At 39.2% G+C, this 27,876-nt stretch overlaps 2 protein-coding genes across 6 annotated transcripts in view; one reads left to right on the top strand and one right to left on the bottom strand.

Annotated features, from left to right (window-relative positions):
* Positions 1–10,967, top strand: part of COG5 (component of oligomeric golgi complex 5) — a 362,628-nt gene extending 351,661 nt beyond the window's left edge. Inside the window, exons 20-22 of the mRNA XM_003811197.6 lie at positions 1,128–1,254; positions 1,748–1,827; positions 8,721–10,967. Of these exons, the coding sequence (XP_003811245.1) occupies positions 1,128–1,254; positions 1,748–1,827; positions 8,721–8,835 (322 nt within the window). The 3' untranslated portion in view covers positions 8,836–10,967. The remainder of the gene's footprint in view (positions 1–1,127; positions 1,255–1,747; positions 1,828–8,720) is intronic.
* Positions 9,817–27,876, bottom strand: part of HBP1 (HMG-box transcription factor 1) — a 38,021-nt gene continuing 19,961 nt past the window's right edge. For all 5 annotated transcript variants that reach the window (XM_024929725.3, XM_003811200.8, XM_055114811.1 and 2 more), the window contains exons 4-11: positions 26,372–26,513; positions 25,854–25,965; positions 25,638–25,750; positions 22,882–23,038; positions 22,013–22,157; positions 16,182–16,499; positions 12,037–12,178; positions 9,817–10,925 (exon numbers count right to left, since the gene is read on the bottom strand). In XM_024929725.3, the coding sequence (XP_024785493.1) occupies positions 10,908–10,925; positions 12,037–12,178; positions 16,182–16,499; positions 22,013–22,157; positions 22,882–23,038; positions 25,638–25,750; positions 25,854–25,965; positions 26,372–26,513 (1,147 nt within the window). In that variant the 3' untranslated portion in view covers positions 9,817–10,907. The remainder of the gene's footprint in view (positions 10,926–12,036; positions 12,179–16,181; positions 16,500–22,012; positions 22,158–22,881; positions 23,039–25,637; positions 25,751–25,853; positions 25,966–26,371; positions 26,514–27,876) is intronic.

Here is a 27,876-nt window from a genome sequence, read left to right as displayed (position 1 = left end):
CCTTAGTTGTCTTCTCATGGAATGTCTGGTTTGGAGCTTTATGGCTTTCTGGTGATAGACAACATAAATGACTGAAATGCTTCCCCAGTAGCTAAGGAAAATAAATTACAACATAATGTTATTTGATAGAGATAGATTTTTACTTGTAGAATAGTTAATATAAAGCCATCTTTACTAATAATAATTCTGTATCTAATGAGAACCAGCTATCTATTGAGAACATTCTTGACTCTTGACCTTATCATTAGTGTAGGGAAGAAGTTCACTTCTCTATTTTGTACAGGCCTTCATTCATAATTAGAGTAATTAAGTTGGGGTGAAGAAAGACCCCAGGATACAGTGCTGTTTTACATGGTTCAGAATCATTATCTGATCTGTCAAGAGATGTTGCTGCCATCTTACTACTTGGGATTCAATGTCCACAGCTCCGCTTCTAATCAGCTCTCATCCATAAGAGCTCAAAGCCAATAACAGTTCAAATAATTCTTGCCAGCCTTTTGCACCAGGTGGTATATAATTTGTAGTGGAATGGATTTGCCTGCATGCTCCTTCTGTAAAATGTGGACAATGAAACCCATACATGTAATATAGTATAAGGGAGCTAGCATAAATTTTTGATGGAGTGTTCAGCAAAGTAATAACTTTGTATATACAAAGACATATTTGCCTTTTTGAAAAGTTGTGTAGAAAATGTTTGAGTATACCACATTTGATTATGGTCCAAAGAAGGATTCTATTTTAAATAAAAGCTGAAAGGATTGATGAAGATAAGAATCTGTTAATAACAACTACTTGAAGGCTTTACTTTTGTTCTTTATTTGCTTTTAGCCTTGTAATTAGATGAACTTTATAAGGAGCATTTGCTGAGTCCGGTGGATGTCAGACTCATAGACCAATGAACCGGGGGTCAAATGGGAGCTGAAGGGTAGATCAGCCTGTGAGCACGTGGGCAGGTGGGGGTGGAGGCTTGCGGGCATCTCAAGGCTGAATAGAGTGGTTAAGCAGTGGAGGGCTCCTTCAGTAGCCAGTCTAGGAAAAATGCTATTCTACAAGGAGAATGATTCTCCCACCAAATCACCTATTTCAGTATTGAACAGTGTGAAATAACTTCTGTTTTTCCCGTCTAGGCCTCTGCTCTTCCAGGCAAGTGAACATGTAGCCAATAGTCCTGCATTGGGGGATGTGATTCCGTTCAGCATCATTATTCAGTTTTTGTTCACGAGAGCACCCGCTGAACTGAAATCTCCTTTCCAGGTAATAAATAAAGTCAAGCCAGAACCCTTTTGTGACTCTTCCCATTACCTGTGTGAATCCTGAGCCCCTACTCACTGAATGATTCCTGGCCCTCTGCTGCTTTGTTTAGTTGCTGATGTCTATCTTTGACAGTGAATAGATATTAGAAAAGGAAAACTCCCACTGCTCAATGTCTTCTTTCTCAGCAGTGCAAAAAATTACCTGATGCATCCAGAATTTACCTTTAATAATGACACAAGTAATTTGTGTTCATAAAGAATTTTTGATGGCAGCCCCATTTTCTTTGCTGACCCACCATCAATTGGCAAATCTAGAAGGCTCCTTGGTAGTCAGGAAGGTGCACCAAGGCCTATGCCCCCTTCGCACTTCCCTTGGACAGGTTTTGGGGCAGTTTCACCTTGGGAATACTTGAGAGTGCTTTTCGAACCAGCACTTGCTGCCATTTACTAAAGAATGCTTATGCACTCTCTCTAATTGTGTTTCAACCCTGCAGAGGGCAGAGTGGTCCCACACACGCTTCTCTCAGTGGCTGGATGACCATCCATCTGAAAAGGACAGGCTCCTCCTCATCAGGTAAAGCCAGGTGCTCTGGGGGCACCCATCTGGTCTGGAAGCCCAAGGAGGGTGGGGATGCAAGAGAGGATGAAGGAGCAGTGCCTGGGGGCATGGACATGTGACTGCACCTTCCAGTGGCGGGCCACCTCACTGCCTAGGCACGGGTGCTGGAGCAACCAGCAGTTGGAAATGTTGGCCACAACATCTTTTGCTTTCTTTCATTCCAAACCTTCATATCCCTGATGTGCAATCCTGTATCCCATGCAACCCTAAGGACCATGCATTTGTACCTTTGAAAATCATCATTTGCTATGAAAAGTTTTGCCCTAGCTCCCCATCTTTTACTTCATTTTTATGTGCTGCAGTTACTGAATTGGTGGAACACAGATGTGAGTGAATTTTTAAAAATACCCAAGTGCGAAACAGTTCTGAGGAGGAAACAAGAACAACCCAGCAGCCACTTGGATACCATGGCCCTCCAGTAGTGCCCCATGAATGCATTCACATACATATGCATGTGCTCTTGCCCACACGTGCACACACCCCCATGTACCCCAACCATGCCCAGGGTGGGGTGCTTTAACTGTCATACATGGCTTACTAAGCAACACTCTTCCCTGCAACTGCTCTCACCATCACCAGAGACCTCTCAGCCACCAAACATTCCCATTCTTACCTTACCACTCTGTAGCTTTAGCTACAGTTGACCGCCATTTCCTTCTGTAAACTCATAAACTGGGACTCAGCACATTTTTATTGATGCTGAGCTCACATTTTATCAGCATGGTAGGCCCTGGGCCAGGAACCGAGGATACGAAGTAAGCCGAGATATGGCCCTGTCCTCTCAGAGCTTGCATTACACCACAGCCATCTGTTTCTGTTCTAACTTCTCTGGCCATTTTTTTTGTGTGTCATTTGCTGAATTATCTTCTTCTAGCCATTCCTTAAATGCTATCATTTCCCATATTTTCTTCTTCTCATCCTGCCTCTGCCTTGGTTCCCAGGGGAGCTTGTCCAGACCCATGCCTCTAGTGCCCCTTCTATACTTAAGAGCCCTCAGGTCTGTGACTGCCTCTGGATGGGGCCTTGGCCCAGTAAACTTGCTATCATATGTCACCACCCACAGAAATCTCAACCCCAGAATGGTCAAAATAATTCTAATCTTTTCTCTCAAACCTTCTCATTCTCTTATACTCCCTGTCTTGGTTGGGAGGTCACAATCACCTAACTAGCCAAGCCGGAAAACCTTTACATCATCATTCAACTCCTCTGTCATCCTTATTCCTCAAACCCACTCTTTTGCGTCTCTAAAATAGCTCTTGAAGTCATTCTCAACTCTCCCAGGGGATCCCAGTTCTGTTGGTCTGGGCCCACTGCACCCAGTGATCCTTTGTTAGCCTCCGTGTCAGGTGATGAGTTGAGTTCCCTAAAGCCAGAGTGGGGCTGACATGATGAGGTGGTTCTAAACCACATGTGCACACAAGAATCATTTACATAGCTTGGAAAATTCCTAGTGCCCAGGTCTCTCACCCTTGCCTACCTCAGAATCTCTGGGGTAGGCCTGCTATCAGGATTTCTCTATAGCTCCCCAAGAAGGTCCAGGGTGCAGCCAAGGGCGTGAACCCCTGCCATAGTGGGTCATATTTCAGTTAGGATGAAAGACTGCTGAGGAAGCTATGACAGGTCAGTAAGAAACATCAGCCTGTCAGCTTTGTTTCCAGAAGTGACCCTGAGCCCTCAAGCTTGGTACCCACATCCCACATGAGCCACTGGCCCTCTGGGCATATGTGTGGATAAAGATTAGCTCGGACCCTGCTCTTTTTCCTTGCTTATCTGTTACTCAGCTATGAACATCTGACACAGAAATGGGAGAGGTTACCAGCCCCGGTGAATGTTCCTGGTAAAATCTGCCTTCGGGAAAGGCTTTGGATTTGGGTGAGGAGTTTGGGCCTGGGCTAACACAGGGATTTGCAGTGTCTGTGTGGATTATTTTTCCCGAGTCCCAAAGATTCACTCAGCTGCAACACACTCAGTAATCTTAAAAAGAGGATTCAGTTAATTGAACACGTTCATTTTTCTCATCTTAACAAGTTGGTCATTTTTGTCGTCTTAACAAGTTGGAATGAGTTCATCCAAAACAGTTGTCCTGCTGTGTGTACATCACAAATCTGTTTTCTTTTGCTTCTCTTTAAAAATGTCTCCTGAGTGATTTCATCAGCAGTGCTGTTGCTAAGGCTATATTTAGCAACTGAAAATCATGCTCAGAAATACTGTCATGCTTTTTTAAAAAGGCATATCCATCCCTCCACACATGGCTGATTCCAGAACCTTCATGCCCTTAGCAAAAAATTGAGCTGTCCTTCAGGGATTCAAAAAAATACTGTACTCCTGCTGCACCCCAGGCTCTTGGCAAGGAGGGGACTTTTGTCCTAGAGAATGTTCTTTCTTATGTATTATTGCAAAACAATTTTGTTCTTGCATACTGAAGCATCACTGGATGAATTTCTTTCCCCTGTAGACAAACCGAGGGTGAGTATTGCTCTTTAAATGTCAGTAAATTTGTTTTAGCTTCTGGGGCAAACCTTGTTGTATACTCATTCTGTTCCTCCCAGCATAATATGTTAGGTTGTCATAAAATAGGGCAAATTGAGGATAGTGTAACTACTGCTGCTGAATAAATGGGAAATAGTGAACCATCCTGCCTTCCTGTTTTCTTCTGACACCAGATGCTTTCTGGAGCTTAAATGAATACTAGTCAAGTTCATTTGAAAATCAGAGTAATAACTTACTCATGGGACCAAGTGGTGTAAATGGGGGCAGTTGTATGTGTTCAGCCTGCATCAGGCAGGTTCTCCAGACACGTGTGCTCCCTCAGATGCAGAGGCAGCCGCCTGGCTCGTGCCTGTGGGTAAGTGTTGAATGTGTTTTCAATAGAGTCTTTGATGGAAAGATTTCTCAAGCTCTGTAACAGCGGTGGGGTTGGCCTCAAATCCATTTACTCTGGATATTTGCCGTGGAGAGCAACTCTTCTTCTTATGGCCCTCTTTGAGTAGGAGTACACTTTTATGATGTCAAAAATGTTCACAGACCTTATTAGCCTAGTGGTACTTTTATCTACACCATCAGAGAATGCTTGGTGCCATGTGCATCCTTGGATCCCTTGCCCTCTTGCCATGGTCCAGGGTCCACAATCTGGAAGCCATTCCCTCAGCTCCTCTGTATTTCTGCAGAACTCCCAAGATCTCCATTGATGGAGGGAAATGTTTCTCCTCCTGGTACCATGTCACTAGCTACCTATCAGTTCTGTGAACGGAGTGTCTGAAATAGGACGAAGAGGGAGGATGGAACCAGGGAAAAGCCTGGGCTTAACTGCTTATTGAGGCATGTAGTGTATCTTTAAGTCATTTATGCATTTCAGTACTTACTAATCACATTGAATATTTAAATGCCTGACAGAAATCAATGTTGTTTTCCATGAAAACTTCCACTTGGCTAGTTTTTGTCATGTTGAGCAGTGTTGCCATGTTACCACAAACCATTCCTCTACTAATCGTGTTTTGTTTTTTTCTCAATAAGGATAACCTCAATAATCTACTTATTTTGGTTACAAACCAGAGTTAAGACTGTTACATAACACTTGGCCTGACTTCCAAGAAAGCTAATGTTTTGCTTAAGCAAATGAAGTAATTTAATAAGTACTCGAAAATCTTGCTCTAATTTCATGTGGGAGGGCAGCTTAATCTTTTTTGCCCCATACTTCTGATGGTGTTTTTGATGACTACCCAAAAATCTAACCAAACTCATTTCTGATCTTTCTTCTACATGTTGTGTAACTTACGTGATGTCTTATCCTTTTAAATGCCAACGAAACTAAGTTGATTTTTGTCCATCAAATATATCTAATCCATTCACTATGAAATGATTGTAGTTCCTGTGAATTTAAACACTTCTTATACGCTGATACATACACCTTGGTGTCTTAAAGACAGATGAGCCCTTGGGGATTTCTTTACTGTATATGATTCTGTAGGGACTACATTTGGGGAGTGGAGACAATTTCCCAGCATGGCATACCAACTAGAAGCATATTACCAAAAGAAGCAAGTTTTTTTCATAGAAAAATATCTCCATTCAGGGTCAGCTCTGGTTTAACTAAGGCATCTCACAAAACATTGTTCTCTAAGAGCACCAAATTCCATCTTGCATGCCAGTTGAGAGTGGTATGTTAGCTGGGACTTGAAACTGGGTATGTGAGCTGAGTAATGGTATGAACTTACATGTTATTTAAAACAGCTACACTTCTTCTGGCTCACGCCTGTAATCCCAGCACTTTGGGAAGCCGAGGTGGGCGGATCACGAGGTCAAGAGATCGAGACCATCCTGGCCAACACGGTGAAACCCCGTCTCTACTAAAAATACAAAAAAATTAGCCGGGTGCAATGGCGGGCGCCTGTAGTCCCAGCTACTCGGGAGGCTGAGGCAGGAGAATGGCGTGAACCCAGGAGGCGGAGCTTGCAGTGAGCCAAGACTGCGGCACTGCACTCCAGCCTGGGCGACAGAGCGAGACTCCGTCTCAAAAAAATAAATAAATAAATAAACAGCTACACTTCTTCAGTAAGGGCTTGCCCATCCCCCTGCATACCTGATTTAAAGTACTCCTGCCCTGACCAGAGCATGGAGCCAGCCTTCAGGGATTCCAAAATGCCGGATCCTACTAAGTCAAGGCTGTTGATACAGAGGTGAGATCGTTTCACAAACCTGTGGTGACTCCAAGATGGTTTCCATTCTTTCCTGCTGCCTGGAGTTAAGAAAGGCTTTCCTTAAAAGGGAGCATTGAAGCCGAGTCCTAAGAGATAAAGAGCTGCGCAAGAAAGTAAGCAAGGAAGGGTATTCTAAGGATAAGGAAGATAATGTGCAAAGGGCTAAGAGAATGTGGCTCTTTAACTGAAACATTCAGTATGGCCAAAGATAAACAGGCCCTTTGGCACCCCCTACTTTGTTAGGCAGAGACAGCTTAATTTCATAGTAATGTATGAACAAACACCCTTGATCTTTCCCTAGGTGGGCAGCCAGGTTGGGCCATACAAATGGGGCAAATATGCTGTGCACATTACTTGGTAACACAAAAATGGAAACTAATGATTTGAGGGTCTTTTTAGGCCACATCAAGCTATCTAAAACCCAGCAGTAGCACAGAAAGGGCTGGGAGCAGCTTGATGATGAAGCTGGTATTCAGTTGGGTTGAGTCTAGGCACTGACCAGAGCATGGAACCAGCCTTCAGGGATTCCACAATGCTGGATCCTGCTAAGTCAAGGCTGTTGATACAGAAGTCAGACCTTTCCAGATTTCCTATAAAGAACAGGGCACGGCAAGTGCTGTAATACTTCAGGGGAAATCTCTTGCTATAATGTGGAAGACTGACCAGAACAGGGGAGAAACAGCAGTAGGATGCTCACCACCTTAAGAGGCTACAGCAATCATTAGGGCACAAGATAGCAAGGGTTCAAAGTGAAGCGAAGGGGAGAGGAGGGACTGGATGTGGAAATGTGTGTAGCAAATTAATAGGATTTGGTAATTGTTTCGGTGTAGGAGGGGAAAAGAACTAAGAGACCTTAAGTTGATGGTGCCCTTTGTTGAAATAAGGGAAGGCGGGCAGAACGCTGCCCCAATTTTTTGACAAATGAGTTTGAGGCTACCTGGAAGCAAGTCAGATAAAACTGTCCAGAGGACAGGAAGAAGCAGAGATCAGGAGGGGGAGGTCGAGGGCTGGAACTTAAGAGATTTGAAATCCCTTTACGTATGACAGTGGCTTGTGGGATGAAGGGCACTACAAACTGATCAGTGATAGCCAGACTCTGGGGAAGTGTTTTCCCCACAATTCAATGAAAAATCTTGAACGAACCCAATTAGATTAGTATTTTCAGTATTTGAGAGCAAAAAAACCACTTAAGTGCTATCGTATGGGAGCTGAGTAATGGTATTAACTTACATCTTTATACAAATGCTCCAATCTCAAACCGAAATTTTGAAGAAAATATGACAAAAATGTATTTGTGTACCTGGTACTTAAATAGACCAATAATTAAAAATTAATCTCGTAGCCATTCTTTTTAGCTCCACTTAAACAGACGATCTGGTTCAGGGACTGATGAACTTTTTCTGTAAAAGAAGGGCCAGATATATTTCAGACTTTGCAGGCCACATGGTCTCTGCCTCAACTATTCAACTCTGCCATTGTGTGAAAGCAGCCACAGACAATATATAAATGAACAAGCATCAGGCTAGATTCAGCCTGCAGGCAGTTTGCTAACCCCCAGCCTAATCCATGAGATCATAATCATAAACAATGGAATGGTACATCCCCTTGATTAAATTCAGACAGCTTCCCGATCATGTATTTTGCCATTACAGCCCAAGAGCACTTATTCTAGTTGTTGGTTGTTCATAGTTCATCAAATAACAAGAATATAATGCATCTACTGGTGTTACCGAATGTGCCAAAGGGCCCCATCCCCTTGTACTCTTGAGCGTGCCTTTCAGAGGCGCAGGATGCCCCTCGTGAGCTCTGGGAGTAGGCACAAATGCCCATTCCGTTGCCGGTGTCTTCAGTAGGGAAGCAGGGAAAAGGGAAATTAGAACATATTTACACAGCCAGAGGACTCCGAGTATATGACTAGACCAGTAAGAACAATGCAGACTGAAAACATGGTTATAGTTTTTCACACTAAACGTAGTAACCATAGTAACACTACCAGTAAACGAGTGAAGGCTGTTGGTCACTTGGCTTGTGAAACCGAGCATTAACAGTTCCAGAAATGAGCTTATTAATAATTTTTATATATTGGTATCCCCTTAACTGTTTTATGTGATTTATCTAATATTTTGACATTGTTTTCATTTTGGTTTTCAGGGGAGCCCTGGAAGCTTACGTTCAATCAGTGAGAAGTAGAGAAGGCAAAGAATTTGCACCAGTTTATCCCATAATGGTTCAGCTGCTTCAAAAGGCTATGTCTGCTCTTCAGTAATGACATGAAATCTTTGTTCATCTCCACTTTGTGCTAACCCATTCATAGTTGGCAGTTAAACACATACTCCAAAAGACTGCTACTATCTACTATTTTAAGAATGTAATTGATTGTTCGGTATTTCCTATCGACGTTTATTCACCTCTTTAGCACTTATACTTTAGCATAAAAAATGTTGAGTTATCACCACCTTTCAATTCCATGGACCTGATTTTTCCAGAAAGATGTTTTCCTCTTTCAGATTTTTGTACAAGGCTAAAATGTCTTTCCCATCCATAACCAAGTCCTCCTATGGGTACATAAACCCAAAGTCCCCACTTCTTTTAAAGGGATATGATCAAGTTATAATATAACATGTACCCTGCTTCCCCCAACCCTGCCTTCTTCACTAAATAAGCATGTAGCTCAGTGGTTTCCAAATTTGGCTGCACATTCGTATCACCAGGGGATTTTTTAAAAATCCTGAAGCCCAACTTGCACTCCATATTAATTAACATGTCTAGGAGTGGGAGCCTGACACCAGTATTAAAAAAAAAAAAAAATCCCCAAAATGATTCCAATAGACAACAAAGTTGAGGAACCACTGGCACATCCCAAGCTAAGATACAAGGTTAAATGGCCTTGTTTAAGTATGTCATACTGGATTTTTAAATAAAGCAAGGCTTTTGTTACACTTTGTCATGTTATTAAAAGCAGACCTTTGGGCTGTTTAACCGTGTAACAAAAATGCCACGTGAAAAATAAAAATTTTTATTGTATAGCAATTCTCTATAAATAGTAGATAATCTAAGTCCTTATTTTCTGATGGCTCTTGTTTCACTATTAACATTTTTGTTTTTAATTTTTAAAATCCCATCATCAGCAGCCTCCTAATTAGCAGTGTTAGGAATTTGCCTTATGTTTTCCATCTCCTGAACCTGTTATTCTGAGAACTCATAAATAAAATTCAGCCAAGATTAATCAATCAGTAGACGTCAGAGATAAGCAACTCTTTTTTCCATTTATTTGAAATAATATACAAGAATATAGTGTGCAAAATTTAGGGGCAACATCATGAAGAAGTGTGATGAACTGAAATCAATTTTACAGCTGTGATTCCTAACCAGAAACACCACTTGGTAAGTAACATGAAAAGCCATGATTGTAGCTCAGAGCAAAAGCAGCTGTATTGCCAATGTATTTGCTCTAATTTTAGACAGTTGGAGGAAAATTAAAGTGCAAGTGTTGCACTGCAATAAGTGCAAAGTCTGCCCCCACCATAAAGATTATGATGACAAAATATATTTAAGATACATGGCTGAGGAGATACAGAACACGAAGTTAAAAAATACAATGGTGTTGACTGTTTGTTAATAGCACCATTACAGTGACTATATCCCAATGCTATTAACTAACTTTACCTTGGCCTGGGCTAGGTCTCCATTGGAAATAATAACGGATGGCTGCTGCCACCTGGTGCATCAACTCAGCATGCCATGGTAACTGCAGCAGGTGGCTCTTAGGCTGGGACACCAACACCAGCCACCTGCCACATGTTCTGGTAGCCTCTTGGCACTGACCAGACTAGGAGCGCCTATGTTTGGCACAGATGCTGAGCCATGTGGTGGTTACTCGAGGAAAGGCCGACTCCCAGCTTCTGCTTCATTCCATCATGTGTACAATACAGATTAATAAGCAGTAAGGAGCCAATGTATAAACAGCAGTTACATATTTTTTAAATTCCCCTTTCGTACAATTTAAAATAAAACATGTATACACTTCTCCTCTCTTTCTACTGTACTTTAGCACCACAGGATATCAATTTTCAAGCCTATTATTACCTGATAGACATATATGAAGTTTGGAAGAAAAATAAGGCAATTTGGTTTAAAATGTTGATAGTTTTAGCTTAATGCTCTAATGGAGAAAGCAAATCCTCACTCATATTATTAAATCATTTCAAGACTCAATGCTATCAGTATCTTATGGTCACACGAATTGAGGACAAATGGTGAGACCTTGATCTTCTTAAGTCTTTCCATCAAGAGTCAATGTATATGCAAATATAGACTTAAGAACATAAGCATCCTGGTTTAATGTTGTTGTGAGCCCTGTGGAAATAAAATTAAACTCAGTGAATGTTTACAAATCAATGCATAGTAATCCTATATATGAAAGCTAAGATGTATAAGATGTTTATAAATTTACTATTAGAAAATACTGCTTTCTTAAAGGTGATTTTAAAAAGCTAGCTGATATCTGATGGCTCAAGCATCCAGAAAATGTATGCAATGATAAGACATTGACTAGGATGAACAGAAAAGGGATACAGGAAAAGTCCGAACACATGAAATTCTAAATTAACCAAGAACTGCCAAAACTCAGTTCAGCCACCCTCTCATCTGACTACTGACTGACCACTATTTTTAAAGAAATTGTGAAAAATTTAAACAGATGTGACCTGCATTTTACTAAGAAACAGGCACATGTACACAATGAATTTAAAACATCTTTGGCCAGCCCTCCTACTATAAAAATATTGATATCTTCCCTTCATTTTTAATGATACTTCAAATTGACCCCACTATATCACATGTAATTTTTTTGCAATTAATCTAAAAACGCTGAACCTAAAAGATGCTAGTTTAGTAATGGAAAAGTTATAAGAAACAAGTCTATCCAAGATAGCTTATCATACAGACTTGTTTGCCACCATTCCTGGGCCTATTTCTTCTCCTCCTTGAAATTTTTCAATCTAGAAATTCTGTGCCAATGGCACAAGTCCCCACGAATGACAGCTAACATACCCCCACACCTCCAGCCTTATTGGTCCCTCACCAATTAAGGAAAAAAAGCTGTTGAGACAATCCAAAAATTATTAGAGAAATTTTCTACTGTGATATTAATGGATTAATAATGCTTATCTTTCAACCCAACTAGAAACACTGCATTCCAAAATTATTTTTCCAACTCAATGTTTAGAACAAACATTCTTTTGAAGTTTGCCTGAGATTTCGACTTGCCATGCTAAGAGAGTAAATGACACTTGAGGAAAGGCAGTCTTTATATGATGATGTGATAACATTATTAGGTTTTGAAGTATAAAAATGCTAGAGACAGCATCAACACAACCTCTTAAAGGTTGTAACAACTGCTCCAACATGCCAGTACACCTGCACGGATAAGGCAAGATAATTTTAAACACTATTTATTGAAACATACTGAATTGGTTCTTTTCCTCTTCCAACAGTCAGGATTTAAACGTTTCTGTTCTTCAGCCAAAGCCTTTGCTTCTAATGTGTACATTCTTCTCTCTTCATTCTTCATTTTCTTCCACCTGTCACCAAGGATCACACTTATGGCTCTGTAAAATAAATATTTACACAATGCTGAAAGCACACATTTTTCATAAATCTCATGTCAAGTGCTGCTACTTCAGGAGAAAAATGTGAAGTTAAAAAAGATGAAAATCTTGTCTATCATAGAGATGGGAAAAGGTCAAGGCCATAATGCTCATTTCCAGTAAAATCCCGAATCAAATAATCCATTGTTCCGCATCAGCAGCATGAAGTATTCAACTTGTACTAAAAGCTAATCTATTTGTGCCCGTAACCTATCAAATAGTTTTGATAAAGGTCTTTTTTCATTCAATCATAGTGAAAGTGTAGAATTAACTATGCATATCTTACTATTTCTCTCTTAAGAGAAAACCAAATAAACCTTTAGACAGTATTTTTTATTACTTGAGAAAACTGGATAAACTCAAAATGCTAAGAAGCTAAACTGATAAGACTACATCATGACAAATATTAGAAGCTGTTTTCTCCTGTTTGTTACTCTGCTATGAAACCTACTAAAACAGTCTCACCTAGGGCACACAGATGTAAACCACCTTCCTTCTATGAAGAGCTTTCAGCCATTCACTTCATGACACCCATATAAAACATAAGGTCCTGGAAATTTTGCACAAAGCACATCAAGTGATTTTTATACTGACTGATATGGAAGCCAAAGCAACAGGCATTTGTGCCTTCGAACAGTAAACCACAGAAGCTCTCCTACAAGTGTATTTGTCTTTTTATCCAATAACTTAATGCAGTTAAACATTGTGCTGCATTTTCCTTAATTATAAACCAATTTTTGGGCTGGACGTTGTGACTCATGCCTGTAATCCCAGCACTTTTGGAGGCCAAGGCGGGCAGATCACTTGAGGCCACGAGTTCAAGACCAGCCTGGCCGACATGGTGAAACCCCGTCACCCCATCTCTACTATTTGCCAGGTGTGATGGCACACGCCTGTAATCACAGCTACTGGGGAGGCTGAGGCACTAGAATCGCTTGAACCCGGGAGGCAGAGGTTGCAGTGAGCCGATATCCCGCCACTGCACTCCAGCCTGGGGAACAGAATGAGACTCTGTCTCAAAAATAAATAATAAAATGATAACCAATTTTTATATTCCATTTGCAGAACCCATTAAAAAAAAAACTTTTAGTCTTGGGTTAAAGGTACCATATAATGGTTGACACATTTAAACAAATCAATAAATATTCACACCATCTCAGTCATCCACAGTAGGAAAGAACATGAGATGTTTTTGAAGGGGGTGGCACTTGCGAAACATTATTTTAAGCTAAAAGATGACAGGTAATGAAATGTACACAATGCTGTAGACTATACTCTGTGTTCCCTAACAAACGTAAAATATACACATCTAAAGATTATTTCTGCAGTGAATGTTACATCCAGATGGACATTTATAGCAACTTAAAATGAGCTACATGTCTCTGACCTATTCTAGTCTCCATTCCCTCAGAATTTGCCTCCAAATGAGAATCTTTATTCACTGAATTAAGGCAGCTTTATTAGAGACAGTGAAGAATCCAATTTCAAAATTATGATTTATCCCATTCAGTTTAGAGATAGGTGATATCTGATGGCCCTCAATGTTAGATGATTACCAGTATATCACATGGGAGCAATGCTAAAATGCAAAGAAAATACCAGATTTGGCTGGGCACGGTGGCTCACATATGTAATCCCAGCACTTTGGGAGGCAGAGGTGGGCAGATCACCTGAGGTCAGGAGTTCGAGACCAGCCTAGCCAACAAGGTGAAACCCCATCTCTACTAAAACTACAAAAAATTAGCCAGGTGTGGTGGTGCATGCCTATAGTTCAAGCTGCTCAGGAGGCTGAGGCAGGAGAATCACTTGAACCTGGGAGGCAGCAGTTGCAATGAGCCGAGATCACACCACTGGCACTACAGCCTGCGTGACAGAGCAAGATTCCATCTCATAAAAAAAAAAAAGATTTTTGAGCAATAAAGGGTATAACCTGATTTAGAGATCCTATAAAAAGATCAGAAAACAAAACATCTAAAGATAAAATGAGATTTACACCCCTTGTAATCAGGATAGTCCAGTTCCCCAGAATTGGAAATAAATACAGAATGCATCCCAGCTGACATTCTCAACTACTGGCGGGGAAGAGACTTACAGGGACGTGAATCCTGTTTCTAGATGTCAAAGGATATGTTTAATAATTAAATACCAGAAATGTACAAAAAGAGAAATGCAGCATGTACCTGTCACTAAATCTAAGGCCAGTCATTTTCTCAGGAAAAACAAATTGAGCAAGGGGAAAGGTACAAATTACTCTTAAAATGTCTTTAAAGCCTAAAAGTCAGTCACAAAGAAGTAGACTTCCAAACTAACTTTTTTAAAAAAACACACTTAAACCCACTCTTTTTACTGAAGAAATGGATTACAACTTAAAGATTAATTGCCAAAAGTCACACAAATGACTGACAGATCCAAGAGTTAAAACATTTCAATAGTATTAAAAAGCCTCTTAGCGCTGGGCCCGTGGCTCATGCCTGTAATCCCAGCATTTTGGGAGGCCAAGGTGAGCGGATCACTTGAGCTCAGGAGTTTGAGACCAGCCTGGCCAACATAGTGAAACCCCATGTCTACTAAATATGCAAAAAATTAGCTGGGTGTAGTGGCGCATGCCCGTAATCCCAGCTACTCGGGTGGCTGAGGCAGGAGAATCGCTTGAACCCACAAGGCAGAAGTTGCAGTGAGCCAAGATCCTGCCACTACACTCCAGCCTGGATGACAGTGAGACTCCGCCTCAAAACAAACAAACAAAAAGACTCTTAGAATTCTTGACTCACTAATTACACACTTATGTGTCTAAAGGAACTAGGACAAAGCTATTCATTACTGTGGTAACACAGTAATGACTTTTCTCATGATATCAAGATAAGGTAGTTTTGATCCTCAGGGTACAAAGACTGGAAGAAGACAGCGTTATTAATATATGGAGAACTTGACTGGTTTGAGAGGGATTCAGTAGTAGAGGACTCGGAGATGAGTAAGGGTACAGGCAACAGAGTAGGAAGGACTTGAGTTGATTTTTATTCCCAGCTTCTACTGAGGACAGCTCTTAAGTTCACCGTTTTGACAACTCTGGCAACTTGCTACAAATTGCCAGTTCCCCGTACAATCCATAGTTGACTCAGGTGAAAAGCTGTTCCATAAAGATAGAATTGTTAATTGTTAGAACTGTGTCCTCCAACAGATAAATAACATGATTTTAAAAGGTAGATCTTGCACTTTGGGAGGCAGGCAGATGGCTTGAACCCAGGAGTTTGAGACCAGCCTGGGCAACATGGCACAACCCTATCTCTACAAAAAATACAAAAATTAACTGGGTATGGTGGCGTGTGCCTGTAATCCCAGCCATTCAGGAAGCTGAGGTGGGAGGATTGAGCCTGGGAGACACAGGCTACAGTGAGTTGCGCCGCTGTACTGCAGCCTGGGCTATGGCACAAATAATAAAAGGTAGATACTTACTACTAAGGTAGGTAACCTAATTGTCTATGTATTATAAAATAATTACATATAACCCTAAAAATTCCACTTAAACTTTTTACTTTAAAGTCAACCTGGCCGGGCACAGTGGCTCACGCCTGTAATCACGGCACTTTAGGAGGCCAAGGTGGGTGGATCACGAGGTCAGGAGTTCGAGATCAGCCTGGCCAACATGGTGAAACCCTGTCTCTACTAAAAATACAAAAAATTAGCCAGGTATGGTGGTGGGTGCCTGTAGTCTCAGCTACTTGGGAGGCTGAGGCAGGATAATCACTTGAACCTGGAAGGCGGAGGTTGCAGTGAGCTGAGATCGTACCACTGGACTCCAGCTTGGCTGACACAGCGAGACTCCATCTCAAAAACAAACAAAAAAGTCAACCCTAAGAGTTGAATAAAAGCTATTAAAGAATAAGTTTACTTAACTATTCCAGTTACCATGAACCGTATTGAAGTGTTACTCATTTATTGTAATCAGAATTATCACTATTTTTACCTGTTATCTTTCCCTGGATACATCTGAGTATATTCAACTCTGTATTTTTTGGCAAAAAGCATGAAGGCATTCATTGGTCTTTTGCACTTATTAGGAGAAGTGGCACTCACAGTCCCTGAGCTGTGGTTTTTGACAGCTTTAGCATACAAAGAATTGGAAGAGAGCTGTGATGATCCAGGTGAGCCACAGTTTTTACTGAATCCAGATCTTGCAAAGTCTTGACCACCAGGTCCTCCACAAGACAAAGATGCACGACGCTGGCGAGCCATACTACTTAACACATAAACTGCAGAAGAATCCATAGGTGTGAAGTCATAGCTATAAAATTAAAAAAAAATAAGATTTTAATTCAATTTTGAATTCTCTGATTTCTAAAAAGCAGGTTAAAAAAAAAAACTTAACATCTGATTGGAAATTTCAGTGCATTTCCCCCTATATCATGTTACCAACACTAACAACTTTTGCCACTGATAATTGCTTATAAAATGAAATCTGTATATGTGCTAACTGAAATTAATTTTTTTAAAAAACCTCTGCAGATAATACAAAAGCTTAAAAAAGACTTTGAACCCCCCAAAGGAATGTTATAATCAGCATACTTTATTCATAGCAAGTAACTCCTCCAAATCCTACACAACCCACTTATTCTTACTTTAAATTCATTTCTGGACAAATGTGACAATATGGTTTCTTGGCCTATAGGCACCCAGACCTAGAAAATTAAAATGGAGTGGCAGGCAACATACCAGGCCTAAGGACTACTACAGAAAACAAATGGTTGGGAAAGGCAGTGAAAAGCTGTTAAATGTGGCTAAAGGAACTTAAGGACAGGCCTGGTGGCTCACGCCTATAATCCCAACAGTTTGGGAGGCCGAGGTGGGTGGATCACCTGAGGTCAGGAGTTTAAGACCAGCCTGGGCAACATGGTGAAACCCCATCTCTACCAAAAATACAAAAATCAGCTAGGCGTGGCAGCACATGCCTGTAATCCCAGCTATTCGGGTGACTGAGGCAGGAGAATCGCTTGAACCCGGGAGGCAGATCACAGCACTGCACTCCAACTGGGCAACAGAGTGAGACTCCGTCTCAAAAAAAATAAAAAACAAATAAAGGAACTTAAAATGCCCAGTGATCTGGGTCATTTGTTTAGGTAGAGAGAGCCATACATACATCAGTCTCCCGAAAGGCCATCCATGACCTATAACATAGCCTAATAACATAAAGTTCATTGTAAAAACCTGCCTTTGTCAGGAAAGGCCACATTTTGTTCTGTATGTTCAGTTTACATAGACATGGAAATAGGCTAAAGAATTCTCTTTTGTTCCAGCATTAACTCTCTTTCTGCCTATAGTACTTTTCTATCTTCTTGGCAGGAAACCTTTTATTCAGCTTCTAATCTGAACCTAGCTCCTACTTCCTTCCCTGAAACAGAAATTCCAGTAATACATCAAAATAGGTTAATATTAGCTACAGGAATACCATCTACCTAAAGGTAAAACATGAGATTACAAAATTCTAAAGATAGATGGAAACAGCCAAAGGAATGAGGGCGGTCCATGCCACTGACTACACACAGTAAATGACTTCTACCACTTATCAAGCACACAATGTCTTTTTTCTGAAAGTACTGCATGAAATAAATGTACTTAAACTATGACTCCAAAATTACCTCATGAATGCTTAGCAATCAGTATTATGTCAGGAAAACAATGTCTGCTTTCTAGGTTTGCAGTTTTTGTAAGATATCTTCAGCCCCTCCCATACATAATTTAGAAAAATAGCAAACTTCAGCACTGACACAAAATTACCCATCTCTACTGATGGAAAATGATTACAATTTAAAATACTAAAAGATACTGGGTAAGCTAATTACTAAAATTTGAAAACTCCACCATCTAGTGGCACAAATATAACTTATCATCTACTTCCATTATGGATACAACTTAAATCAGTTTTAAATATTCAGTCACAAAATTCAATGACTAACATTACTGCAGCAGTAATGACACAGAGTATCTTTAAAAACAGCTTCATCTTTTGCTATACTACCTTAGGTAAGCATTCATTCTCTTCACTAAAGCACCTGTACCCAAATGTGCCTTTCACAGCTCTACTTTGTGTACCTGCCATTCCTTAAGCTTAGAATGCCCATTCCCACTTCACTGTCTAATCATTAGTCTTAATGGCAAACTCCACAATAATGTAGTGCCTATTAACCATGTCACATATATTAACTTATTTAATCCTTCCAATATTATCCCCATTCTACAGATTTTTTTAATGGAGCCACAGAAATATTAATTTACTCAAGCTTCCACAGCAAATCAATTGCAGAGCCAGGATTTGAATCCAGGCAGTCCAGATCGAGCTCATGTTCCTATCAGGCTACATTGCCTCTCAATCAGCATGTACATCTACTGTATACATTTACTAATCCATTTCCTTCTCTAGATTGGAAGCAAAGAGGTATGGCCGTTCTTAACTCATTTTTTAATCAATTCTGAATAACATAATAATGGAAAATTTTAACTGAGTTCAAATTCCAGCTAGTAATACGACCTTGGGCAAGTTAAATAAACCCTGTAGCCTCAGTTTACTTATCTGTAAAATAAATCTATGCTATGCAGTGGTGCCAAAAAGAACAATAAACATAAGACACAGGGCAGAGGCTGGCACAGTGTATTTTGCCATTAGGAGTATCTATTATTGTAGAAGTATCTTAGGTGAGTAGCTAGAGAACTCAAAATTTGGAATCTTTACAAGATATGGGCTTGAATCCTAATTCTGATACTAACTGCCTTTGTTTTGGGCATGTTCCTTAACCTCTCTCAACTTTACTTCTCTCTGTAAAATGAGGATATAATCTACAAATAGGGTAATTAATATTAAATAAATTAACATTATATATATAGTAGGCACTCAATAAGTTTGTTAAATCATATTACCTGAACAGAAATGTCAACTTCAAAAAGTCAAAACTGACTGTTTTAAACCCGCCTGAGGCCTAGAAGGTTGGCCTCAATTCTCAATGTTTCAGAATGGGCTACTTACAACAGAACCTTGAATTATGTATGAGAGCTCATCAACTGATTGCTGACTTCTGATTCTTCCCGAGCTAGAAACTACTCACATGTCCTCTGTAAACCATGACCCGAGAATTTGCTTGGAGCAGTCCAACTTGGACTTTTTCCTCTTCTTACCTCTTTCTCTTCTTGCCCTCCCCCTAGGCCAGGCATCATCTCCCTTAACCAGTCTAATCCACAATGAAAATAAAGTCACTTTCAGCTTCTCAATTTTTTCCTGGTTTCTCCATGATGATACCACCCATTTCCACTCCTTTGCAGGGTGGGTGCTCCTGCTGTTATATTGAAGTCACTCAACAGTAAAATGAGACCAATGACTAACATCATCTTGGGAGTGATTATTATTCAGTGAGATCAAATGGTAAGAATTTGCTATCTCAGAAAAACAGGAATTAGGCAGGCAAGTTTTCCCTTTTACTTTAAAAAAGCTTGGTGCTATGTAATAATATGTAAACTTTACATATATTTGTAAGTTATGAAGCATACAAATAAATGAGTGAACCCGCAATCCAAATTAAGAATAATATTTCCAGTATCACTAAGTTCCATATTTGCCACCCCAGAAATAACCACTCTCCTGAATGTTAATCATTCTTTTTCAATAATTTTATTATGAAAATATTACTCATAAATACAACATATAAATACTACAGTAGCATTAGTTTTATTAATATCTTTCTTAATATATGATACAGTGTTTCATTATGCAGAAATGACTGCTATCCTTTCAAAAGTCTACTTACAAGGTTGACCCTTGACTAATTTCTAGAACTTGGATTTTGAGGGGTCCCATCATTCCCACAACTGAGAAGAGTAGTTTACTGTGCCTAGACTGGATATACAAACAACACAGTTTACTCTGAATGCCTGCTTTCCTTTTGGAAGTTTGGATTTTGTTATGTGCCAAGCAGAAGAAACCTACATGACTGCTCTCAATAAAAACCCTAGGTGCCAAGTGCGCCTAACAAGCTTCCCTGGGAGACGACATTTCATATATGTTGTCACAGCCCACTGCTGGGGAATAAAACATGCCCTTAATTCCACTGGGAGAGGATCCCTGGAAGCCTGGCTTCCCTCAGACTTCACCCCACATCTTTTCCCTTTCCCAATTTTGCTTTGTATTAGTATTTTTTTGCCATAATAAGTCATAGCCATGAGCACAACTATGTGCAGGGTCTTGTGAATTCTCTGAGCAAATCATCAAACCTGGGGGCTTGATGATTAGGGACCCCTGACATAATTATATAATGTGTATTACAAACCATATATAAGGGTTATTTTATTTATTTTTAAGGAACATGATTCCATAAAATAGACTCATACTGTATATTTCCAAGACTTATTTTTACTTAACATTGTTTTAAAAATTGATCCATGTTTTAAAGTTTGTAGCTAAGGTTCATTCATTTTCCACTAATTCCACTATATGATTATATCACACTTCATGGATTCACTCTCCAGTTAATAAGTATTGATATTGTTTCCACATTTTTGCTATCATGAGTAATACAGCTACAAACTTACTTGCACCATCTCCTTGAGCATGACTACAAGAATTTACTTCTCTAGGATATATATAAAAGAGGAATGAAACTGCTAATACTCACCTTTACAAGATAAAGCCAAATTATCTTCCAAAATTTTTCTATCAGGTTACAGTCTCACCAAAACATAGGAGTTATCATTAATCTATATATCCTAAGTATCAGTCCTTAAAATTTTGACTCATTTTTCTAGTTTTTCAAAAAAGAGTGTATATGAGGGATGTAATCAAACAGCATTAAGAGCATAAGCTTGTAGACATTTATCGAGCATGTGGCTTGTGTCAGGCCCTATGCAATTTGCTTTTTTAATAATAGTTTCACTCATCCTCATGATATATAAAACATACTAATTAAACTGAATGAAATAAAATCTACAGGCCAGCAGGGACTCTTGAGAATTCTCTACTTAGTGCCAGTACATGCCTATGGATTTGATAATTATCTTAAAGAAAGAATGGGTCTTTAAATCCCAGATACCTACACACAGACTTTCTCTGGGTTCCTTCTAGGAGCAAGGTGACCAATTGTTCCAGTTTGTCTAGGACTGAGGGGTTTCCTGAAAGCTGGACTTTCAGTGCAAAAACCAGGAAAGTCCCATATAAATGAAGATAGCTGGCCAACCTTCTGGAGTCAGGACACATGGGTTCTTGTCCTATTCTGCCACTTACTAGCAACGTGATCTCAGGAATAACCACTTCCCTCTCTAAGCCTTTCTAGATGTCAAGTTTGGGCTATTTTCTACTATTTGTTAAACCATGCAACTAATGCCCTTGGTCAAAATGAGTATGAAACAAAGATACAGTTAACTATTATATCAAGAAAAATACAGTTAACTACAAAAAACACAAGAGATTTATAAGCTGTTTAAGAACAACTGGCCAGATATCACAACTTTTTAAATGTAACTATCAAAGCTGAACCATTAAACTCTTGGTCATGTAACATGTGATATTCTTCCTAATCTAATCCTAAATGTTTTATAAACTCAATTTTCCTATATGACAACTACACGCAAAACTCTCTGGTAACTATTATACTTTAATTACCTAATATGTTTTCATTTCATACTTTCCTCTTAATAATTCTTTTATAATTCTCAAATCTTTAAAGACTGAACTTCCTAAATATCTGACGTTACCATCATTAGGGAAATGAAGGGCAAACTTTAAGAGGAAAATAAAACAAAGAATTAATCCAATATTACCTTTTAAATGTATCAAAAACACCTGAATCATCAAAATTAATGGCATCGGGGTGTCCAGGAGGTAGACATACATCGCCAATATGAACTTCACAACATGGAATGCCATGCTGTACCACAGTCAAGCTTGGATAAAATGATGACCAACCTAAAGTTAAACAATGTTGCATAAAGGATGAGGACTCACAGAAAGCACCCTACTTTAGAACAGACATATCATTTCTATATCTTAAAAATAAAAAGTTATTGCTAAGTCTCAAGAGATTCTCTAACACAAGTCATGTATCTTTACAATAAAGTACTAGGTAAGTATTTCCTTTCAGCAATGTAAAAGCCCTCCAAAACTAGCTTATTGTTCAGCATTTTATTATATATAGAGCTCCTCTATCAATCAGCACTTCCATCCGTCTACAATGACAATGAGCACTTCCAACAGTCTACAATGACAATAAGTGATAAATGACTGAGACCATAAAATAGTCTCTGAATTATAAAATCATCTTTAACATGGTGTTACTGTAATAAGGCTCTGAAGAGTGACTCAGGTTTATATCATATTTGGTAACTCTTAATGAAAATGTGATTACTAGATCACTACATTCCCCAAACTATACCAAGATAATAGAAAGCTTATTATACTATGCTACATGAATCTAAAAATTTCTCATACAGGAAATAAAGTTCCACCTGACTGCTAAGATACTTACGCACCATTAGGTATTATTATAAGCATTCCCTATGGTAGTTTTTTATTTAGTTTGAAAGATGTTTTCCCCTCAAATTTTTTCTTAATCATCAAAGCTACAGACATAATTACAGATTTAAGAAGCTTTGTTTAAAAAAAGTTACTACAAATGCAATTCAAGCCCTACCTTTATTTTTAACATAGAAAGGGTGGTCCAGCTTACACTCTACGGTAAGTAAACCATCTTCTACTGTACCAGGATCAAAAGTCAACTTCAGTACAGACTCGCCAAATGATACACTTTCTTCATGTGATAACAACTTTAGACCATCAGAACCATAGCCCTGAAAATATATGCATAGCGTGAATGAATTGGAAATGTTCAATTCAAAACACTGTGAAGTTCCCATTACATGTAAGACTTTGTGGAAAAGGTAAAAATAACCAAGACAGGATCCCTGCCATTAAAGAGCTTTCAAACCCGGTAGTGAAGAAAGACACATATATAAATAACTAGACTGGAATAAGCACTTACACTCAAGTATAAATAATGGTGATGCAGTTTAATAAAGAGTTATTAATACCAAAAGAGATTAAGGAGGATTTTCAATTCCAACTGGAACTGAGATTTAAAAGAAGAATGCAATTTAGAAAGATGCCTTGCACCAAGAAATTTGTAATTAACAATAACTTTGGGGAGTGCTGAGTATTTGCTAAAAATACAAGGTGAGTTCAGATTTGGGGCAAATAAAGCTAATAAGGAGAGGCCAGTTAGTAAAGGCCTCTTAAAGACAGGCAAAGTACTGACAATTTTTGCTTAGAAGGTATTGGGAAATCAATCAAAGTGTTTTTATCAGCATGACTGTCAATTTTTAAGATGATGGTAAATAAGAAAAGACTCTACAGAAGAAAAGATCTCATATTCAATTACCTGAGGATATAATGAGAGACACCTATTATAGACCTGAATTGACAAGTGCGATAGTAATAGAACCAGAAAAATTTAAATTCAATGAATATTGAGCATTTAACACATGCCACATGGTAGGATCTGAAAATACAAACACTAACAAACATGATCCTTACCCTTACATTCACAGAAAAACAAAGGAGACAAACACGCCAAAAGCTTGCTATAGTATCCAATCATAATTACGCTAACGCATGAACAAGGTAATGAATAAGAGAGGATGACTTAAAAATCTTTACAGAATTAGAATCAAATGAATATAAATAAAGGGAAGAAATAGAATAGTAAAAGACAACTTCATGGTTTTGAATCTGGTAATCAAGAAGGATGATAATAACAACTTTAAAAGAATAGGAGGAAAGTAAGCCAAGAAGAGGAAGAAAAAGGTAAGGGCAGTTTTGGTCACACTAAGCTTAGTTCAAAGAACTGACTGATATTCATGCAGAGATGTCTAACATGCAGCTGGAAATGTGCAGGTGAAGGCTATAGACATAGATTGGCAAATAACGAAATTACAAAATCTTCCCATTCTCAGGGCTGCAGGAGGCCTTAAAACTAATCCAATCCCATTTTTCAGATCAGGAAGCCAATACTCAGAGGGGTTAACAATCTGCCTAAGGTCAGTAACACAGATAATTGCTGGAGAAGCTATAAAGAGAGCCCAGGTTTCCTGACTCCAAGTCCAGAGTGCATTCCACAGGACATGATGGAGGTGCTGCTGACATTATCAGGAGAGAGGAACTGGTGAAGAAAGTGAAGGGGGCAGAATCTTGTCTAATATTCAGCACTGCGGGCAGTCAAGTACCAGGCCTAAAAGACTGAGAATCAGGATGCTGCCATGCTACACAAATCAAGGGAAGACAATGTCAGGAACTAACCCAATGTGTCAAATGTTGTACAGATGTCAAACAGAACAAACGACGTCTCTCTTCCTAGAAATCAGAATAAAGATAGTAACCTTTGAGACAATTTTTGTAGAGTAGTAGAGGCCAAAGTTAGACTATTGTGAACTTCACTAAAGTGAAGAGTAAAGCAAGGGGAGGAAACTGAAGGCAGCCAAGACAGGACAATTTTTCTCAAAAGACTTAATAGTGAGACATAGCAGGATCAAAACAAGAATTTGTACAAGCACACTTCACATGCCCATTTTCTTGCCTACAGGAGAGATGGAGAAATTAAAAATTTCAAAGTGAAAGGTGTCAACTTTATCCTAATATTGCTCGCTACTGCTTTTGCTCATCAACTTAGAAAATGCTAGTTTTAGTAACTTAATATGAAACAACTTATATAAAGTAACTTAATATAATTGGCTGTCAATAATCTACAGGGGAATTAATCACTTTGTAGATTACCTAAGGCAAGGCTTTGGTTAGTTTATTCATTACATATATATATATTTTTTGAGACAAGAGTCTCACTGTGTTGCCAGGCTAGAGTGCAGTGGCGCAATCTTGGCTCACTGCAAGCTCTGCCTCCTGGGTTCACACCATTCTCCTGCCTCAGCCTCCCAAGTAGTTGGGACTACAGGCGCCCACCACCACGCCCAGCTAATTTTTTTGTATTTTTAGTAGAGGTGGGGTTTCACCATGTTAGCCAGGATGGTCGCAATCTCCTGACCTCGTGATCCACCCGTCTCAGCCTCCCAAAGTGCTGGGATTACAGGCATGAGCCACTGCGCCCGACCTCATTACGTATTTTTAATACCAGTTTTCCCCATTGTAAAGTGTATAAAACACGAAGAAGCACCAAGAAATATACTATTTCCCATCCAAGAAAGCATGTTAGAAAGGCAAACCTAAAATCATTGCTCCTCCCCATCACACTAAGCAATGAGTGGTCATAAAAATGCTCTACCTAAAATGTACGATGTCATTTAAATATGAAAGTGAATGGAGGATATTTCTGTAGATTAACAATAAATCTTGTTTCATTTGGAAAGATTTTGAAAAAATTTTTAAGAATTTTAAATCAACCTTGTGAATGCCCATTTGAAGATCTTCCTCATTATCACAGCCTTCAGCTCTAGCAAAATCTTCAACATCTTGCCATTCCTTATTGCTTCCCTTATGAAAGCACAGTCGTGTGCCTAAGGTTTAGGTAGAAAGCAAGTATTAGACACGTGACTGTACTAGACAAGTAAGCTGTGGAAAATTCAAGGTTTTTTTTGTTTGTTTGTTTGTTTGTTTTACCTTTCAAAAAACAGTGCCAGACAGTTGAAGGCCAGGAATTGCACCATCCCAAATCATCATCATCTGACAGGGAGGACATGCAGAAAATGCCAGATTCTGACTCACTATTTGCCTATGGAGAAAAATATTATCAACTTTTTAATTTGTTTTTAAAATATACCTTTTAATATCTGTTTTCATCCCACGTCTTTAGGCCCATGCTTATAGGTGGATAACTTAGTAATTCTAACCTTAGGGAAAATATAATGCCTTCAAAAACTGAAGGTTGTCAGGCTGTGGGAGAATTTGCTAAAAAAAAAAAAAAAAAAAAAAACACACACACAAAACAAAGTTTTTGGAAGCTTTAGTTATATGCACATTCCCATTAATAATAAGCTTTCCTAACACATAGCAGAGCTGTATATAAAATCAAATCCAGATCACTAACAGAACAGTGAGACTACTTCCTATGAGGAATGTTAATGTATTTCAACTGTTGTACAAACTTTGTAAAAGTTTAACCTCATAAATAAACTTACCCTTTCATGTCTTACTGGTGTTTCCTCCTTCCAATGGTGATGAGGGAAGGCTGGTTCACTCTTCGAAGAAGAGGACACTGGTGGAGGGCGTGCATAGGAATGTAAACTTTTGCTAGTGGCTATGATGTGTACAGGAGATGATCTAAAATAAAGCAACAGTTTCAACCATAAGCATAGGTCCTTAAAGTAGATCTTTCCTATTAATGAAAGAACTTCATATTTAAAACGCCAATGTTATTACATTGAACACATTTATGGTAAACACTAGTAAAGACAGCAAGATTTCATTTTATAATTATATTCCTTAACTCCTTATCCAAACCCTCCTCACACATTTTAGACATCGGTTTTTTCAGATTTGACAATATATTTTAAACTACGACTATGGTTTCATTTATTTGTCCCATTCATTTTTCTATCAATACATATACATGTGTATATTTCGTTTGTGAATGATAATACCCCCTCTAATGCAGGACGTCCTATCCATTTCTTTCTTCTACTTTGATGTACTCAGTAAGTCTCAGTATGAAGACAGCATTTAAGCTTAGTGTAACCAACTCTGAACTCTTTATCTACCAACCACATATCACTGGGCAGATACAAGAACTACCTTAAGCAAAAATGCTTACACTTTTTATAGCAGAGAGCAGCCTATCCGCCCTCCTTGTAACTGGACACTATTTCTTGTTTTCTAATACAAACTTGCTGAAAAGCAACTACATATAAGGTCTAGTTATTTTTTCTCCTCAAAGATCACCTTAAAAAAAAAACTTTATCCCTTGCCCTCTTTTCTTCCCCTCAAAAGTCTCTTTTACCAGACAATGCTCCCTTTAGAGTATATGGAGCTCCCAGGAGCATACCCAGATCTTTCCCTCACAAACAGACCAGATATTCATGGGTGGGATAACAGAAAGAAACAAGCCTATAGAGGATGATGAATGATGTGTATGGACTCAGCAGTCTGGAAAGGAAGCAGAGAGGAAGACAGCCAGGTGGAGGAGGGAAAACCATCTGAAGGTAAGGTCCCAAATCAGGATAATTGTCTGAGATGCCAAATACAGATCTGGTCCTTAACAGAAAAAGTTTATGCATGTCTGTACTAATACTCTTTTTAAAAAGGAGAGGAAGGGCCGGGTGCGGTGGCTCATGCCTGTAATCCCACCCAGCACTTTGGGAAGCCAAGGCAAGTGGATCACGAGGTCAGGAGATGGAGACCATCCTGGCTAACACAGTGAAACCCCATCTCTACTTAAAATACAAAAAACCAGCCAGGCATGGTGGTGGGTGCCTGCAGTCCCAGCTACTCGGGAGGCTGAGGCAGGAGAATGGCGTGAACCCGGAAGGCGGAGCTTGCAGTGAGCCGAGATTGCACCACTGCACTCCAGCCTGGGCGACAGAGCAAGACTCCGTCTCAAAAAAACAAAAACAAAAAAGAGAGAAAGGACATCTTTCCAATTTTTCCCTTATTCCCTGAGAATTCGTATTAGCCCTTCAATTTCTAC

This window comes from Pan paniscus, chromosome 6, assembly GCF_029289425.2.
Source record: "Pan paniscus chromosome 6, NHGRI_mPanPan1-v2.0_pri, whole genome shotgun sequence".
Classification (NCBI taxonomy): Eukaryota; Metazoa; Chordata; class Mammalia; order Primates; family Hominidae; genus Pan; species Pan paniscus.
Note: the sequence above shows the minus strand (reverse complement) of the source record. Positions and strands in the feature narration are given on the sequence as shown.